Below are 16,369 nucleotides of genomic sequence, written 5' to 3'. Positions count from 1 at the left end.
TGCGCAGTGCTGTACAAAAAGAGACCTTGACAATTGTCAGGTGTGTGGGGTCAGCAAGCTCATGGCTCCAGAGCGGTGTCAAAGAGAAGACAGTGGCCAATTCTGTCAAGTCCCGTTTCTCCAACAAAAAAAAAAAAAAATCTTTTCCACCATTTAATCAAAAGGGGTATTCTTAGAGCCATTCGGTAGAATCCCCATCTGTGACATAAACTTCTTCCCAAATTCCAGTTTCTTTGTTGTGGAAAAGAAGTGGTGGTACCCCTACCACACAGTCACAGGCTGTCTTAGCATCTGCTGCAGAATAAACTCTGGATGTGCAATGCAGAAGGTGAAGCCTTCTAAGGGCCGTGCTGTCTAGTCTTAAAACCTATGTGTGCTTGGTGTTTGTTTAGTGATGATTAATAAAAACGTGATGCATTTGGCTATATAACTTAAATACAGAGCTCTGAAAGGGGAGAACCTCAAGACGTATTTAAAAAAAAAAGTTCATGCCCTGGAAAAAACGTGGTTTTTTTTACACCTGACCAATCCAAGGTAAAGGCAGTCAATTTTTTGTTCAGAAAACCCAAGTTACAGTTGAAGGAAAACTTATTTCCAGGGTCTCTAGTTCTGCAGAACTCTGACCTTTATCTGCATCCCTTCCTGAAATCATTTAAGACGCTTCCTGAAATATTAGCACTGCACACCACAGAACGTAATCGATGGCTGTCTAAATTGTTCTACACAATGTAATGCTTCCAAGACAAGGTCATCTGGAGGTATTCTCACACCTTTTGTAAAAGTTTGGGCTTCAAGTGATAGGAATAGAGCAACATATTCTAGTAAGCACCGAGAGTCGAACGAGGAAATGCATCAGTATGTGGTTTAAATTAATTAAAAAGAATAAAAAAACTTCAAACTAATATTAAGCCCTCATGACCACTGCTACAGCAGCACAGCTGCAAGTAGTGCAGACATTTCCTACCTGGGCAGAAGGGGATTCTTCATCAGTGTCATTAATCCAGCTCTGAGACTGTCTACATGAGCACCCCTGTTTCAAAAGGGGGATGCTAATGGGACACGTTGGGTTACGCTAATGAGGTGCTGCAATGAATATGCAGCGCCTCATAAGCATAATGGCGGCCACAGCACTTCAAAAGTGCCGCTTTCGATCGCATGCAGCTTGTCTGCATGGGGCCCTTTTCAAAAGGACCTCCGCAGATGCCAAAATCCCCTTATTCCTATAACCAAAAAGGAATAAGGAGATTTCGATGTCTGCGGGGTCCTTTTGAAAAGGGTCCTGTGTAGACCAGTTGTACGTGATCGCAAGCAGCACTTCTTAAGTTCCCCGGCTGCCGTTATGCTAATGAGGTGCTATATATTCATTGCAGCACCTCATTAGCATATCCCAATGTGTCTCATGAGCCATCCCCCTTTTAAAAGGGGGGTACTAGTGTAGACGTAGCGTGAGAGACAATAGCTAGGTTGATGACCTAGCTGTATCTACCAGGGGGCTTAGGCTGACCCACCAGTGGCACGGTGGAAGGAATGCTTTCACGGTCGTGGGCAGCAAGTCTCCGTTGACCTAATTTTTAAATAGAGACCAGGCCTAGTTTTTGCCATCCTTGAGAATTGTAACAACCCCACATACATTTTCCACGCAAGACAAGTCACTGTAATTTACCCCCTAGAAAATTCCTAACATTGCAGCTGAACAAAACTGCAATTCTTTGCCAAGGTCTGTTATCTCTCTGTGGTTCTTAGAGACTCTGGGTGATTTTATCTGATCTGACAAATTCAAGGTAACTAAGGGGAGAGTGCAGACTTAATGACACCTATACAGATGGCAAAATGTTTCTGATGGAAATTACCTCATGTCTCCTGAAGTATTGTCAAGGTTTCTGAGCCAGTAATGTGTGGGGGGAAAAAAACTGTCAGAGTGAATAAAAAATTTCACAAGTCTGGCTGTGATAGGAATGAAGCAGGTGAGAAGCAGTGGCTGGAGTTGTGCTCCTTCCTCCTCCCCCCCACCCCCCCCGCACTATTTTTTTATGAAGTATTTATCCCAACTGATTTGCAGTTGTTGAGGCTGAGAGAGGAATAAAAGGAAATGTGGTATGTCATTTACATTCTGTGCTTCACGCTCAGTTACGGAACTGAAGTTGATATTGATCCTGTGCCCCTCCAGCTAGCGATGCATCATGTGGCCATAAAAAAGATACTCCGCTTGGGTGCTTGTCTGGCATGGTTTCAACATCTGATGTCATGGAGCCACAATACATGCTATGCCTCTGACCTTTATATGGTTGGTCTCGGGGAGCAGCCTCGTGACTCCAGGGCTGAATTACTGGCCTCAGCACCTCCTTTTCTCAGTGTGGCTCCTGGAAATGGTTCAAATGAGCTTGGACTCATTGAAAATTTTCTGTCTTTGCCTTTTCAAAAACACCTGATTTGTGAACTTGAGTACAGGATTTAGGGACAGTTTTAAACCGAAGCTAAAATGCATGTCTCTCCAGGAACTTGCCAGTTCCTTCTTGCTTAATTACGTGGGCCCCTTTGGTTACATCTATACATCAAAACCAACCAGCAACAGCGAGTCTCTTGACGACAGGATCAGAAATATCAGGCAGTCTTTGAGCAGGAGAGGATACTGGCATCTGGCAAAGCAGGGTGGACTCAGAAGTCTGGGCTGTGACGCGCTCGCCTGTACCAGTTTTTGAGCCCAAACGTTTTAGTCGCTGTGCAAGCAGCAGGACTTTCAATCACTTATCTTGGCTCTGAGGTACTTGGCTTACCAGCCTTTTGCAGTGCAGATATGCCCTTTTAGTCCTGGCCTGGAAGACAGTAGATCTGGGCCGCCTTTTAGCAAACCTCCCTCTACCCTGCTCACTTGGTTCAGATTGATTTACTCCATTTGTTGGAAGAGCAAGATTCTTAGTGTCCTTTCCCTAGCATTTTAGTTATTCTCTGGAGCGAGTCCCAGTCAGACCGCATTCACAAATACGTCCTCCTTCCTTAGGTTCAGGGAATGAAGGGTTTGTGATCAGACAGATAATTGTCTACTTGCATTCAGAAAGTCCCTTTGGCTGGCGGTTCACAGTTATGTAATCTTTAAAGGTTAATGGCCCAGTCTTGGGGCTCCGTTGTCTCCCCCAGGGTAGCTTTCTTTATATGGGACAACTCCTGATAGCCCATTTGTACTAACCTTGACAGTCTACAAGACCCCAGCTAGTCAATTCATTGCTTATTTCCCACTTCTCTTCAAAGAAATTAACCCTGTCCTACAAAACTAGCAGCAATACAATGGTAATGAGTAGGGAAACTAACTCTGACAGAAATGTCATGAAAATAATAGACATTCCGCATGTGTTCCACAGGCATGTATCTTTTTGAAAATAGTGTGCAAAAGACTTACGCAAAGATGATGACCAACAGAGAGAGGCATGGATTTTTAACCCAGAAGGGGCAGTTCTGGTTATCTAATCTGACTTCCCTCATGATACGTGTTTTAGGGTGTTACGCAGTAATTCTTGCATAACGTAATATTTTGTTGTTAAAATGCAGCATATCTTTTAGAAAAATCTAATTTTGATTCAGAGATTCCAAGCAATGGCCAATCCCCCTTGTGCTACATTGCAGCTGTTTGAGATGGTCAATTTGATTTTATAATAAAGATGGCTCACGTCTTATACCTAATCCAGTAATTAAATACCAAGAGATGGGAACCCCTGTTGTTTGTCCACACAGTATTTGGAAGCAAGTGTAAATTATTTTCTTCTACATGAACGAAAATGGTCTAGTATTTGAATTCTGGTACCACTACTTCTGTATTAGGGCTGTTGAAACACACATGAACACACCACTTCCCACCCCTTGTGAAGCTCCAACTTTCTGAGAAGACAAGTAGAAAACGAAATGGAGAGGCACGATATAAAACACAGAATGTACACACTTTCAAACACGCAATAAAAATCCAGAAACTCTCAAATACGCCTTTGACTTAAGTAGGGTTAGCTGGCTATATTCTTGTAGGAATTTTGACAGAGATGATTGTGTGAGAGAGGGAAATGAAGGCGATAGGAGCTTTCTGAATCAGCTGAAGGAGAGCGGTTCATTCATAAAGGCATTGTGGAAGAGTAGACAAAGGCAGCCCATCTGTTAACACCTCTTATTCTGGTTTCCTTATAAAAGAACACTAGACTGTGTCTAGAGTTTTTGTTCTGCTAATAGTTGGGCATATTTGGTACAGCTGATTTCAGAGGGAAGGAGCGAGGCTTAATGCAATTTGACTTTTCTAATGTGCACGATGGTTGGTGGTGGCGATTGGTCAATATTTAAAAAAAAAAAAAAAAAAAAAAGCCGCCAAATGCTTACGTTTGTCTTCTCCTTCTCTTAGTCTCAGTCATGCCATTGTATGTAAACCATCTGTCCTGCCACAAAAAGGATAGATGGTTGGTGTAAAAAAGAAAATCAGTTTGTGAGAGTTGTGTTAGACAGTGATAAATAGCTGGGGACAGTGGGATCATGTGGTTATAGCTGAGCAAAAAAGGCACAAAGCTGACGTTTATAAAAGGAAACTGGACTTGGCAGTTCCCCTGGAGTCCTGAGGTGTTGCAGTCAGTGGAGTGTGGTGTTCCCTGAGCCCATCATGTGAATCAGATAGAAATGTGATAGGTCGCCCACAATCCACTTACTGAAATGGTGTGTACACGTAAGAGGGTGGAGCAAAGCATCATTTTGGAATATTATTAGGTTTCTGTGTTTGAGAATGCCCAGACAAAGGTTCCAAGGGGAGATACTGATTTTTGCTTAAAGCTTAGGAAATGGTCAGCCACTTACCATGATGAGCTCTGGTTTAGGCTGTGGTACAAACTCAGTATGTGATCTTGGGCAAATCAGTTAATCTCTGCCTCAGAGTCCTTATCTGTAAAATAGGGATACTTATGAAAACAACTCCTGTTAAGGTACACAGGGTCAGAAGTGAATGTTCCGAGATCCTTGGCTGGAAGGAGTTACACTATTAGGCTACGTTTACACAAGAGGGTTTTTTCTGGCAAAACTGGGCACATCCGTCGGAAGCATTATGCCTCTCCACATTCACGTATAATGCCTTTCTCGACAGTTTCCTTTCGACAAACAGCCATGTAGATGCTCTGGGGCCCTTTTTTCGACAGACGGGGTTTCCGGTTCACCGGGCAGCCCTGTATTGCAGAGTTTTTGGTCAGCGGCTCTGTTGCTCTTTCGGTCGTCTTTTACAAGTAGATGCAATCTGTTGACAAAAGGTTCGCTGGGAAGTCTCTTCCAACAGCTACGTCTGTCGACAGATGTAGGCTCACGTAGAGTAGGCTTAAGGTGCAAATTATTCAAACTTCTCCTTACCAGCAGTGACATCCGCTCAGAACTAGTTATAAGTTAGTTTAGATGTGTTCTTCCTGTGCCTGTGTCCAGTACCAAACACAAGATAATAGTGAGAGTGGAAGGAAGAGCGGGATAAGACAGGTAAGAAATGATGTGGGCTGTTTTGTAGTGTGACTGAGCTACGTGTTTTCACTGTTAACGTGGACACAATCAGCCACAAAATAGGCCATGTTAAAAGGCCAGTTAATGGGAGGAATTTCCCTTGAATAGTCATATTGGGTGCATATTTACTTAATGCTTACATCATCTTAAACCATGTTTCCTGCTGCAGTGATTTAAATACTGTGGTCTGCTTGAGAGCATTGGCTGCCAACGTTCACAGCTATTATATGGAATAGACAAGAAAAAATAAACCTGAATATTTTGCAGCTGTTACTTTACACATAAGCAATTGCTGTAGCCACTACTGGTATAGTCATGAATGGGAGTGGAGGGGTTCAGCAGACAGTCTTGGTGTTAAAATGTAATCTACGTTAGGAGAAATCTTGCAACTACTCTGATCTTGCAGGGATCTTATTGAAGTTCTTTGTGACTCATTGATTAGGATTTTATTCTTTTTCAGTGCTTGGTTCTGTCAAACTTAATCAGAGAACACATGCTTCATTGGTGTGTTTAAGTTCTAGGAAGTTGGAGACAATTCACTGAATTTTAAGGGTATGTCCGCACTATGGTTTTGAGCACTGTAGCTGAAGCTCTGGTTGTGCCAAAGTCTGCCTGTCTGGCAAGGGCGGCTTACTCCCAGCTGCAGTGTAGACGTATCCTAGGTGATTCTTGTAGCTTTATGTTAGAGAAGTGTACATCCCTTTACAGAGAAAATATCTTCTTGCGATCATCTCCTCACCAGAGCAAGAACAAGTTAGTTTTACTTACAACTGTCAACACTGTGGGATTAGCTTGTGTTTGCATATATAGGTAACAGAAAATCTGCATTGTTGTTTTGCAGCACAGGTCATGTGAGGCAAGAGCTGAGTCCTTGCCCAAACGTACTGCAGCATATGCAAACAGAGCAAAATGAAGTGGTATCAGTGGTGATTGTATAACCTCTGCTTATCACAGTGTTTATCAGAGCGGCTATCTGCTGATCACTGCCACATGGTATTCACATGCCTCTGAGGTATTCAACAGTTGGTAGGACTAAGTCAACAGCCTGATTACTGTACATTAACACAGTTGACTTTCACAAGATTCCCCCAAGTCATACCGTGTACAGTTATACAGTGAAAGCCCGGCTACTGAGGAGGGGAAAGCTTTATCACCTGCAAAAATACAAGCTGAAAGCTTGCATTGTATGATTTGTTGTTTTGCGGAAAAGTTAGCAGTATCACTGCTTCAAGGAGCAACTAAAAATAGCTAATGCCAAATTAGATTAATGCTGAGTATTTATGAAGTTGCTCTGCATGGCCGTGTCTACACGAGCCCCAGACTTCGAAATGGCCATGCAAGTGGCCATTTTGAAGTTTACTAATGAAGCGCTGAAATGCATATTCAGCGCTTCATTAGCATGCGGGCGGCCGCGGCGCTTCGAAATTGCCGCGGCTTGCCGCCGCTCGTCTCGTCCAGACGGGGCTCCTTTTCGAAAGGACGCCACCTACTTCGAAGTCCCCTTATTCCCATCATCTCAATTTCGAAGCATCGCGGCCGCCTGCATGCTAATGAAGCACTGAAAAGGCCATTTGCGTGGCCATTTCGAAGTTTGGGGCTCGTGTAGACGTAGCCCATGATGTATTGAATTGTGGGCTTTACATTGCTAATGTTTTGTGTCTCGGGGCTGTCTATATTAAAAATGTTACACTTTATCTGCTGTACTGCTGAGATGTACAAGTATGGATGCTACCTATACCAATGGAAGCTGTTCTCCTGTTGGTATACATAATCTACCTCTGCAAGAGGCCGTTGCAAAATGGATGTAAGAATTCTTCTGTCACCTTTACGCTGTCTAAATGGTGACTCAGGTCAGCTTAATAATGCTACTCAGTTTTTTTTTCCACACCCTTGACTGACAATTAAATTGACTTAGTTTTCTAATGTATATCTATGTAACGATCTGTATATTCATCCTTTTTAACCAGGCTATGAAAAATTTTGTACAAATTATGCCTTATCATTTGAACACTCGTGATTTACCTATCATTATTGTCCTGGTGAAATGTGTGTGGCAACATTATGTGTGAGGTTTAGGAGATGCTATCCTGTGATGTTATCAAACTATGTTAAGTGTGGGGATCAGAAGCAAAAGGTTAGGCAACACCTCAGCCTGGTTTTCAGCAAAATCAAAACCATCACCAAGTTAAGTGGCCATTCTCAGCTGGAAAGTGGGTGTGGACAAAAAAAATCTACATAATGACAAAGAAACAGCTTGGGGTTCCCTTCCACATTTACTTCATCCCCAGCTGAAGTTCAAGGAGATATATTTTTCCTCCCAAAAAAAAAAAAGAGAGAGAGAGTAGATGATCTGAACTCTTTTGCTTACTCTGTACTCATAGAATCTTTGTCGGTACTGGGGGGAGGGAATCCTGACTGAAAGAAAGTCAGCCAATGAGCCTGAGTGGATGGCTGGAACAGTCCTACAGTATAACCAGGAATAATTGCCTGCTGCAGACTGTGTGAAAGCAGACCAGGCGTAACTGCTCTCTATCAGTCCAGTTTGCATCCTTAGTAATGTCACAGGCTGGCCTTAGTGTCCTACAGAAATACAGCCCAGTAATAAACATTGAAGCTGGGGTTTCTCTGACTCTCTTGACGCTTTATAATTAAATTCCATCCCACTTCCTCTACTGCTACCCTTTCATGTTAGTGTTTGTTTACTAAATTTGCCTGCTGCAGCACAAGGTGCAGGGGGGCAAGATCGAGGGATGTCAGTGGTAGGCAAGTGGTTTGGGGGCATCTGATATGGCTGTGAGGATGGCAGCACCCACGGAGGCTGCTTGCGGCATGCTGGCCCAGATTGCATGGCTTCCAGGCCCAGTCCTGCGCTCCCTGCATGCATGCGCCGCACCAGATCTGTGGGGCTGCAGGGACAGCCGTAGCCAGATGAGGAGTTGGTAGCTTTGGCTGGGACCCAGGGTGTGGCTGGGCTGCGAGATCGGCACCTTCCTGGAGGACGTAGGGCTGCAGCAGCGTGTGGCCAGGTGCGGAGAGGCCAGGGGAAGGGGGACCGGGGGGCAACGAGAACTGATGGGGGCAGTGTGGTGCAGTGGGGAGACATGGGGGAAAAGGGGACAGGGAGGGAGGATCTGGGGGTGATGGTAGCCAATGAGAGGCAGAGGGGTGTGGAGGAGGGTCCTGGGGAGGCGAGGAGGTTGTCACGGGGAGCTTTGGGGACATGTGGCGCCGGGGAGGTGCAAGAGGTAGTGGGACCGTACCCACGTTCTCCATGCCCCACTGCCTTGTGGGTTATCCTGGAAAGGAGCAAGGCTAAGGGAGTAAACCCTGACAGAAAATCCGGAGGGTAGTCCTAAGGCAGTTCTGTGCCAACTTCTGGCATTGACCCGGCAACTCCTGCAGCTGAGCTGGTACCAGATGTAGAGGTTATCCTCTCCTTTGGACTATATCAGTAAAGCCGAGAGGGCAACACTGGCGTCTGGGCAGCCCAGGGTCCCACTAATCGCCCAAGCTCGCGCCTGGAGAGGTACTCCAGCATCGCTAACAGTGTTGAACCAACACGGGAGGTAACAGATACCGGTTATAAGCTCTTGCTCGATTGGCGTAGAGAACGAGTGCCAGGGTTGCCTCCGATGGTGGGGGAGATCGTCACATCTCACTGGACAGTCACTGCCCACCTCAAGCTGGGCAGCCTCCAGCCAATAGGGTACTGTCCCACCACAGTTCACCTGCCTCACTTGGTGCGTGAGGCTTAAGGTTCTCAAACCTGACAAGTGACCTGAAATCTGAGTACCAGGCAAAGCAATAAGAAAATCAACAAGAAAAGGAAACCATCAAAGTTTTAAGCTTGCTTGCTGGAATGTGCGGACCATGCTGACAGGTCTGACTGAAAATCTTCGGGACATCAGCGACACCCGAAAGACCGCTGTCATCGATTGAGGAACTGAAGAGGCTCCAAGCTGACATTGCTGCTCTGCAGGAGACACATCTCGCAGATTCAGGATCACTAAAGGAAAAGGACCACACCTTTTTCTGGAAGGGTAAAGCCCGAGAAGAACCCAGGGAGCATGGTGTTGGCTTTGCCATCAGAAACACTCTTCTACAAATGGTGGAATTAGTCATGGGTGGATCAGAAAGACTCCTTCAGATCATACTTCAAACTCGCACTGGTCCTGTCCACCTGATCAGCGCTTACGCCCCAAACCTGTACGCCGCGCCGAAAGTAAAAGACAAGTTTTATGATGTGCTTAGTGCTGCCATAGCGCAAATACCTGCTCACAAACAATTGTACATTCTGGGTGACTTCAGTGTGAGAGTTGGAGCCGATCGTGACTTGTGGCCTTCCTGCTTAGGCCACTTCGGTGTGGGAAAAATGAATGAAAACGGTCAGCGTCTTCTCGAACTTTGCACGTATCACAATCTGTGCATCACAAACACATTTTTCCAAACCAAGCCACAGCACAGAGTGTCATGGAGACACCCACGCTCAAAACACTGGCATCAACTAGACATGGTTATTGCTGGACGTGATAACCTCAAAAACGTCCTTCTGACACGCAGCTATCATAGTGCTGACTGCAATACGGATCTCTCGTTAGTTTGCTCCAAACTCAAGGTGATTCCCAAGAAGCTGCGCTGCTCTAAACCAACTGGAAGGCCCTGCATTGATGCCAGAAAGAAGGCTAACTCAGAGAGGGCTGAAAAGTTCAGAGCGACCCTCAAGGACAATCTGCGCAGCAACCCTGGGGGTGCCGATATGACATCCAGATGGCAGCATCTGAGGGATACAGTGTACAACACGGCCTTGTTGGTGTTTGGAAGAAGAGCTAGAAACACAAATGACTGGTTCGAAGCTAACTTCAGTGAGATGATTCCAGCTGTCGAAAAAAAGCGTGCTGCGCTCCTGGAGTACAAATGTTCACCGAGCCAGATTACCCTGCAAGCGCTCAGAGCAGCCAGAAAAACTGTACGGCAGGCGGCCAGGCGCTGTGCCAACAACTACTGGCTCGAGCTATGCAGCAGCGTCCAGACCAGTGCTGACTTTTTGGTAACCTCAGGGGAATGTACGAGAGCATCAAGAAGGCATTAGGACCCACCCAGAACAAGATGGCACCTCTGAAATCCAAATCTGGTGAAGTCATCACTGACAAAGCCAAACAGATAGAGCGGTGGGTCGAGCCCTACTCCAAGCTGTACTCACGCGAGAACATTATGGTTGACTCAGCCCTCGATGCCGTCGAACTCCTACCAGTAATGGACGAACTGGACCAGGAAGCAACTGTGGATGAATTGAAGAAAGCCATTGACAATATTGCAGTAGGAAAGGCCCCAGGCCAGGATGGTATACCAGCAGAGGTAATCAAGTGTTTCACAGACACTCTCCTGGAAGCCCTACGTGAGCTACTGTGCCTGTGCTGGAGAGAGGGAGAGGTTCCACAGGACATGCACGACGCTAACATCGTAACCTTGTATAAGAACAAAGGAGACAGAAGCGACTGCAACAATTACCGTGGAATCTCCCTCCTAAGCATCACTGGTAAACTGTTCGCTCACGTCATCCTCGGCAGACTCCAGAAGATTGCTGATAGGGTGTATCCTGAATCACAGCGCGGATTCCGCACAGAGAGATCTACTGTTGACATGGTCTTCTCTCTGAGGCAGCTGCAGGAGAAATGCAGGGAGCAGAGGAAGCCACTCTGTATTGCCTTCATCGACCGAACCAAGGCCTTCGACTTGGTCAGCAGGGATGGACTGTTCAAACTGCTCCACAAGATAGGTTGTCTGCCACGGTTACTCGAGATGATCCAGTCTTTCCACAAAGACATGAGAGGAACCGTCCAATATGATAGCACATTATCGGATGCTTTCAGCATCAGGAGCGGCGTCAAACAAGGATGCGTCCTTGCTCCGACATTGTTCGGGATCTTCTTCGCACTCCTCCTGAAGCATGCCTTTGGATCTTCAACAGAGGGCATCTTTTTGCACACAAGATCTGACGGGAAACTGTTTAATCTTGCAAGGCTGAAAGCTAAATATAAGGTGTGGGAAGTCCTCATCAGAGAGATGCTGTTTGCAGATGACGCTGCTGTCGTGTCACACGCAGAAGACCAGCTTCAGAAGCTGCTGGATCGGTTCTCCAATGCGTGCAAGGACTTTGGGCTCTCCATCAGCCTAAAGAAGACAAATGTACTTGCTCAGGACACCGCTGATTCTCCATCAATCAGCATGGACAACTAAACGTTAGAGGTCGTCCACGAGTTTGTTTACCTTGGGTCCACCATCACTGACACCTTGTCATTGGAGACTGAGCTAAATAGGAGGATCGGTAAAGCAGCTACAACTCTGTCCAGACTCAGCAAGAGAGTGTGGAATAACAACAAGCTGTACGCTCACACCAAAATGCAAGTCTACAGAGCCTGCATCCTCAGCACCCTCCTTTACGGCAGCAAGACTTGGACCCTGTACGCCTGCCAGGAAAAGAGGCTGAACGTCTTCCACTTGCGCTGCTTCAGGCGCATCCTTGGAATATCGTGGGAGGACAGAGTGTCCAACACCGCCGTCCTTGAGCAAGCTGGAATCCCAACCATGCACACGCTCCTCAGGCAGCGGCGGCTCCGCTGGCTTGGCCATGTCCACAGGATGAACGATGGAAGGATCCCAAAAGACATCCTGTATGGCAAGCTAGCCTCTGGCAAAAGACCTCCTGAACGCCCCCAGCTGCGCTACAAAGATGTCTGCAACAGAGACCTCAGGGAAGTAGATATCAAGCCAGACAGCTGGGAGGAGCTGGCAGACGATCGCAGCAGATGGAGGCAGGAACTATACAAGGGCCTTCAGAAGGGTGAGTTGAGGATCAGACAGCTAGCAAAGGAGAAGCGAGCCCACAGAAAGCACAGCAAGGACATGCCAGACACCCATTACATATGCAACAGATGCAGCAAGGACTGTCACTCTCATGTGGGTCTTCACAGTCACAGCTGACGCTGCAAATGAGGATGCCAAACGGAACTACGAAGGGCACGTTCCATAGTCTACGTAGACTGAAGGATGCTACTACTTCTACTACTACTACTACTAAATTTGCTGAACAGTAATTTGTTTACCATACATAATGTCAATGGCCCAAGAACCTAACACTTCAGTTTGATATATGAAAAAAAAAAAAAAATCTCCCTCACAAAGTAAGAGAGAAATCCTGGTTCCACAGAGATCAGTGGCAAAACCTCCACTGACTTGGTGGAGTGGGAATTTCACAAGAGATGAGCAGGAGCAGTGCAGTGCAGGTTTATTTTGTAGAATGTATTACTGAATACTTAACCCCACTTTCTGGGTTAGCACTGACTTCTTTGTTGAAGGAAGGGGGTTTGGAAAAGGAATTTGAAACAGGTGTACCAGGAGAAAGAAGGAATATGGAAAAAGGCACTCAGCCACATGTGAGTGAATTGAAAGGGCATGAAACGTGGGCAGAGTAAAGAGAGAAAGAGGGCCAGAAGTAAGAGCAGGGAGGCAGATGAGATCAGAATTTTGTCAAGTGTTGAAGGCTTTGATTAGAAAGTGTGTGTGGAAGGCAGGTGAGAGCCGGAGAGCTGCTGTGGTTTGTGGCAACGGACACACAACATTCCCCATGCTTTGCTTTGTTTCTTCACAGTAGTGGTTTGAGGTTGGGCGTATTTTGTCCCTGCTATTCTCAATTAGTAATTCATTTGCTAAAGTCCATTGTACGTGCTCGGACAAGTTAATGCCACACAATTGCTCTCTCGAAGTTAATATCTATGCAAGAGCAACTTTTTGAGAGAGATTGTCAAAGTTCAAATCGCTAGTCAAAACCTGAAGGGACGTCAGCTTAAAAATTACACTGACTGTGTTTGAATCTACTGTTAGATGTAATCGCTGTGACTACTGAAACAGAGTGGAGCAAACATATTTTCTCTGGTTCCCCCCTGCTCTGCTCCCCACTTTGTTGACTTTGAGCATCTGCCAGCTCTTTATTGGCAACTGCCAGAACACAGGATATTGAGCTAGATGGTCTGACCCAGTGTGGCTGCTCTTATGTTTGAATTGACAGTTTTGATGCTTCCTTTGAGAGGCTCCATTTGTCAATGGACAGGTCAGGAGACCAAGATTCTGTGCCTTACCCAAGACAGCCAAAAGACTGCATGGGCAAGGTGGGAGGGAGGCCTAGTTCTGGGTTCCAGGAAGGGACAGGGCCTGTAGCAGAAGGGGTGGGGATGTGGGCTAGCCTTCCCCAGCCAGCCCTTCGGCACGGCCCAGGGCAACTGTCCCCTTCTCCCGCAGCCCCTATTGATGGGCCTGGCCTTAAGTTCTGCCGCGGACCAGTGGTGTGCCCTTGGGCAAATCACTTTGCGTCTCTGAGTCTCTGTTTCTCCTCCCACCCTTGACAATTGTGTTTTGTCTGTAAACCCTTCAAAGCACAGATGTGTATATACAGTATATAGTGCAAAGGAACCTTGAGGTATTAACTGTTACAATAGTAGCCCTTATTAGAGTCAGTAATTTGTACGCTCTCTTGTTCAGTATTTTTTTTTCCACATAATAGAAAAGTGCGCTATTAAAACTGCACAAACTGGAAAGTAATGTGGGGGGAGAGGAAGTTGTGTAGAACCTAAAACTTTTTTTAACTGATTTTAATTTTGAATTAAGCCTCATTAAGCAGTTACCTGTGCCTTTTGGCATTTGAATTTTTTTAGGTTTTCTTGTAAAAGTTACCAAAGGGGTTCCTTTTTCGGGCCATAAAGAACACTTTTTAAATTGTAGAGTTATCCGGAAGTGAGCGGTGGCAGGTTACCTTGCTCGTACAAGGCCCTGTGTGTTTTCACATACTTGCTGGCTTTGGAGACGAGGCAGAGGAGCTCCGGCAAAGTTGATGCCACGATTGTCGGTGTTTGTTGTACCCTGAGTGTGCTAAGGGTTAGAGAGAGACAGCACTCAGATTCAATACTATCAAAACAAAAAAGCAGTGAAGTAGCGCTTTAAAGACTAAGAAAATAATTGATTAGGTGAGCTTTCATGGGACAGACCCACTTCTTCAGACCATAGCCATACCAGAACAGAGACTCAATACTGAATCTTACACATTTACAGGTGAATAAGCAGCTCAGCTTGGTTGCCCCCCTCTCACTTAATTAGATGTTTACATTGTTGTAATCCCAGATTTTAGTGAAATTAACCACTACATTTTGCTGGTTGTGGAGGGGGTTAGTTGTGCAATTGTTGGTAAGAATTAGCAACCTGCACTGTGAATGACAAATAGAGTAACTGTTCCTGGCTGCTGCAGAAAATTCAGGGCTGTGATCAGAACTGGGCCTTTTGGCCCAGTCAGTGCATATCTGCACCAGGGCGTTGGTGGATGTTGCTTTTAAAATGTAGCTGTGTTTTTTTTTCTTTCCTAACAGATTTTGGGTTTGGAAATTTCTATAAAAGTGGAGAGCCTCTCACTACCTGGTGTGGAAGCCCCCCGTATGCAGCCCCAGAAGTATTTGAAGGGCAGCAATATGAAGGACCCCAACTGGATATCTGGGTATTTTATTTTATTATTTATTAGATCAAAATCACCTGCTAGAAATTTTTAACATTGTGATACTCTCTGAGGTTCATTTAGGCTACAAGACAGGCTGTTTCCCTCTGGCTTTCCACTCTCCCCCCCCCACTTCCCCCCACCGAGTTACAAAAGACCTCCAAGCCCATTTGTTTTGAAGCCTAGGACCTTGCTTTGTAAAGTCACTTTGAATCCAGGTTGGCATTAAGGTCACATTGTAGATGCACATCAAGTCGCTGCAAGAAATAATTTAGCTAATCCAAAAAGCTGTCACTGTTCCTGAATTGCTGAATATGGGGTTCTGAATCAGTTCTTTGCATGGATGTCCCTGCTTCACTGCACAGACTTCCTTCTCCTGCAGGGAATTCAAGATGTAAATTGTTGAGTCTGAGTCACTAACACAAATGGGAAGGAGCTCCTGGCTGCCCTCTCTCTGAGTTGAGAGAGAGAGAGAAGCTGTGTGCCTCGTGCCATTCTGCTGCAGGCAGATGCATACTGTTGAATCAGTATGTGCATTTATTTCCCTGGTTGTTGGTCGAAGGGAAGAAGAGAGAGAGAATCACCAAAATGGCATGAAGTGAAAGAGGGAGAAAAATGCATTGAGCAAGGTTCCTTGCGCTCTTCAGTGCAATGTCAGATGTGAGACTTTTCCTTCTTAATTTGTTTTTGTTTTTAATCTGATTTTACTATTCTGGTCATGATGATGATGATGTTTCCATATCCTGAAGCACTCGGAGATACAGTGTAATTCAGCAGTCTGCACTTTGGCACCAGAAGCGCACTGGCTAATGCTGCATTCATGAGAGAGATGCAGATTAATTTCCGAGTAAGAGCTCAGTTCACAAATGGGGCAGTGCATATAAGTTCACATTGCAGCTGCTCATCTACAGAGACCCATGTTGTTTTAGTAAATAAACACTGTCCCTAAAAACACTCCTCTTCAATGAGCAAAGGTTATCGCTTTGCCAGATGAGCCCATTACTCTCCAGCCATGCCCAAGGTTCAAAATAACATGAGCAGTGTTTGAATGAGAAATTGTCGAGGTTTTTGGTACATATTTTGAAAATGGTTTGCACATTCAGCTCGCTAACAAAATCTCCCTGCAAAAGAATAAGACCACAAATGTATTTACATTGTAAATTAAAACCTCAGAAAAGCAGTTTTCTCCTTCGCATAGCTGCTAAGACCTGAGTTCAAGATACTGACTTTCGCGTGCTACAGGTGACAACTGGTAAAGCAGCTTACGGAAATGGTCTCTATAACGCTTAGCTGGCAGGAGGAAAGCAGTCTTCAACTCAGGATTTGGTAGACAAG

The 16,369-nt window shown here is 45.6% G+C and overlaps 1 protein-coding gene across 1 annotated transcript in view; it reads left to right on the top strand.

Annotated features, from left to right (window-relative positions):
- The window catches only part of SIK2 (salt inducible kinase 2), a 97,168-nt gene that overhangs the window by 50,453 nt on the left and 30,346 nt on the right, over positions 1–16,369 (top strand). Inside the window, exon 5 of the mRNA XM_074976756.1 lies at positions 14,913–15,037. Within this exon, the coding sequence (XP_074832857.1) occupies positions 14,913–15,037 (125 nt within the window). The remainder of the gene's footprint in view (positions 1–14,912; positions 15,038–16,369) is intronic.

The sequence above is a fragment of the Carettochelys insculpta genome, chromosome 25, assembly GCF_033958435.1.
Source record: "Carettochelys insculpta isolate YL-2023 chromosome 25, ASM3395843v1, whole genome shotgun sequence".
Lineage (NCBI taxonomy): Eukaryota > Metazoa > Chordata > Testudines > Carettochelyidae > Carettochelys > Carettochelys insculpta.
Note: the sequence above shows the minus strand (reverse complement) of the source record. Positions and strands in the feature narration are given on the sequence as shown.